The 2,797-nt window shown below is 35.0% G+C and overlaps 1 protein-coding gene across 2 annotated transcripts; it reads left to right on the top strand.

The window, feature by feature from the left end:
- Positions 1-307: 307 nt before the first annotated feature.
- Positions 308-2,542, top strand: LOC107909150 (myb family transcription factor IPN2). Of its 2 annotated transcripts, none has more exons than XM_016836589.2 (6): positions 308-656; positions 759-835; positions 951-1,008; positions 1,141-1,195; positions 1,397-1,466; positions 1,633-2,542. In XM_016836589.2, the coding sequence occupies exons 1-6, from the start codon at positions 482-484 to the stop codon at positions 2,269-2,271; spliced, it is 1,074 nt and encodes a 357-aa protein (XP_016692078.2). In that variant the 5' UTR covers positions 308-481; the 3' UTR covers positions 2,272-2,542. The 2 variants fall into 2 exon arrangements, with proteins under 2 accessions (XP_016692078.2, XP_016692079.2); XM_016836590.2 differs by having other exon boundaries at positions 324-656; positions 1,397-1,439.
- The last annotated feature ends 255 nt before the right edge of the window (positions 2,543-2,797 follow it).

Raw genomic sequence — 2,797 nt, 5'->3', positions numbered from 1 at the left:
TTAGGAGGTTGCATGTTATTATATATGTATATATATTTGGTATTTTTCATGTTTGTTTTATTGTTTATGTTCTCAGAATTTGTAGTTGTCTTTCTCAATAATATTATCTCTAAGATTTGAACTTGATTCTCTTTTAAGAATATATGTATATATATATTAGTATTTTCGATAGTCATTTTATAGTCTATATTTAAAATTCGTGATTTTTCCACTTAACAGTATTTCTCAAAACTTGAAACTCAGATTATTTTATATATTTTTTACGATAATGCATAATATTATAAATTTGGCTTTTTCTTTAATGTGTGGAGAAACTTTGTGGTGGCTTAAATATTCTTTCATACACCGTACTTGAAAAAAAAAAAAAACTCTCTTTTCATCATCTTCTTCAAAATAAAACGCACCTAATTAGCATCGCATTTGTTCTTTGAATCTCTCTCACAGCACAGCCGCTTTAGGCATAGCTAGATAGAAAGAAAGAATGTTCCAACCAAAGAAACCCTCAACCATGAATTCCCACCACGATAATCGACCCATGTGCGTTCAACCCGACTCTGGTCTCGTCCTCACCACTGATCCCAAGCCTCGTCTCCGTTGGACCGTCGAGCTCCACGACCGTTTCGTCGATGCTGTTACTCAGCTCGGAGGAGCTGACAGTACTCTCTCTTCCCTTCTTATCTTCTTTAAACAACAATACCCTTTTTCATTTCTTTACATGTTATGATCAATTTGCATATATATAACTTTGAACATGACAGAGGCAACTCCAAAAACTATCATGAGAGTTATGGGGGTCAAGGGTCTTACACTTTATCACCTCAAGAGCCATCTCCAGGTTTGCATACACTTTATATGTAGGGTTGCCCTTGATTTCATTTTCCTTTAATATATATATGTATGTATGTATATATAAGAATGATTTTAATTGTTGTTCGCTGTATATATATTAGAAATTCAGGCTTGGAAAGCAACCTCACAAGGAATTCAATGATCATTCTATAAAAGATGGTAAGAGATCAGGTGGACTCTACTTTCTAGGGTTTTTCTTTTCTTTTATCAACTTTCTTTTTTGGGGTTTTTTTTATAAGCTATTGTATACATATACATATATATGATTTCTTTTCTGTTTGACATGGCTAGATCTTCAAAGAACTTCTGCTTCTTCATCTGGCATGATGGCTCGTAGCATGAATGAGTACGTACTGATTCAGTTCTTATATATATATATATTTCCTTTATTTAAGGTTTTCAAGACAAATTTTAGTATATATATACATATATATATAGTGGTGTTTTAAAAAAGAATTAGGGGGTGTAGGGTTCATATTTTCTTATGAAATGTAAATGTTTTAACTGTATATATAAAAGCAGTAGCTCACACATGGTATGCCATTAGGATGCAAATGGAAGTGCAAAGAAGACTTCATGAACAATTGGAGGTATGCAGAGAATTGCCTCATCTCAATGTAATTCTATATATTATCTTGTAATATTTCTATATATTACCAGTGGATCAGATAATAACAAGTCATTAAAAATGAAATCACTTGGGTTTACTTTTCAAAAACTTTTAGTGATTTGTTATTATCTAACTTACAACGCATAGAATTATATACTATCAGTGCATGGTAGGTTCAAAGACACCTTCAACTGAGGATTGAGGCTCAAGGCAAGTATATGCAGTCTATATTAGAAAAGGCTTGTCAAACCCTTGCCAGTGAAAACATGGCGGCGGCCGGAGGTGCAGCCGGAGGCTATAAGGGTGTGGGAAATCATCGAGGTGTTCTTCCTCACATGGATGGTGCCATGAAAGATAATTTTGGTCCTACTCTCAATTACCCACCATTTCAAGACCTTAATATATATGGAGGTGACCAACACCTTGATATTCAACACAACGTGGAGAGATCATCACCATCACTTGATGGCCATTTCATGTCAAACAAGAGGCATGGCCCTTACGGTGGCGGCGGGGGTACCGGGAAGAGTCCTTTACTTTGGTCCGACGAGCTTCGATTACAAGACTTGGGAATGGCTCCATCGTGTTTAGGACCACAAGATGATCCTTTCAAAACCGGTGTCATTCAAATCGGACCGCCTTCTATCGATACCAGTGGTATCGGTAAGCTAGAATCGTTATCAGACATTTACGACACGAAGCCGGGAATTTCCAATGACAGCATTGATGAAAGGAAATTTGAATTGTCGCCTAAGCCGGAAAGGCCGTCGCCAAGAAGAGCACCGTTTCAGACAGAGAGGATGAACCCCTAGTGTGGCACAAGGAAGAAATTCACCATTTGGATATTTCATTTACATTAATTAGAACTTAAATGACAATTAATTATGCTCCGCTGAGTGTGATATTTTCGTTAGGGTTATAGTCAATTATGATCTCAATAGGATTTTGTCTCAGTTATATGATAATGCATGCATGCATGACCTTTTTTCTCTTCTAAATTTTCGAGAAACTCGAATAAAGGTAATGAAACTACGATGCATGTCCAATTTTAACTCAATTAATCAACTTTTTTTCAACCTTCAATGCTATCATACATAGGCATAGCCATAAGTATATGAATTTTGCTAGCCGATTTGATGGTAATAATATACAAGGGAAGATCCTACGCTTACATCAAATTCGCATCTATATATAATTCATTTTTCTTTTGTGTACAAATTTGAATTAAAGATTCCTTTCTTCTTTTGTTGGTCGGTTTAAATTAAAACATCTCAGGTCAATTCGATTAAAGACTTAATACATAATTAGACTATAATACATTCACGTTATAAATAATAA

The sequence above is a fragment of the Gossypium hirsutum genome, chromosome A08 (assembly GCF_007990345.1).
Source record: "Gossypium hirsutum isolate 1008001.06 chromosome A08, Gossypium_hirsutum_v2.1, whole genome shotgun sequence".
In the NCBI taxonomy this organism is placed as follows: Eukaryota; Viridiplantae; Streptophyta; class Magnoliopsida; order Malvales; family Malvaceae; genus Gossypium; species Gossypium hirsutum.
This window is presented reverse-complemented; position numbering and strand designations above follow the sequence as displayed.

Coding starts and splice junctions, on each gene's coding strand:
- LOC107909150 (XM_016836589.2), top strand. CDS start 482: ATGTTCCAACCAAAGAAACCCTCAACCATGAATTCCCACCACGATAAT. Junction 1,196..1,396: donor ATGGCTCGTAGCATGAATGA/GTACGTACTGAT, acceptor GTATGCCATTAG/GATGCAAATGGAAGTGCAAA. Junction 1,467..1,632: donor GAGAATTGCCTCATCTCAAT/GTAATTCTATAT, acceptor AGTGCATGGTAG/GTTCAAAGACACCTTCAACT.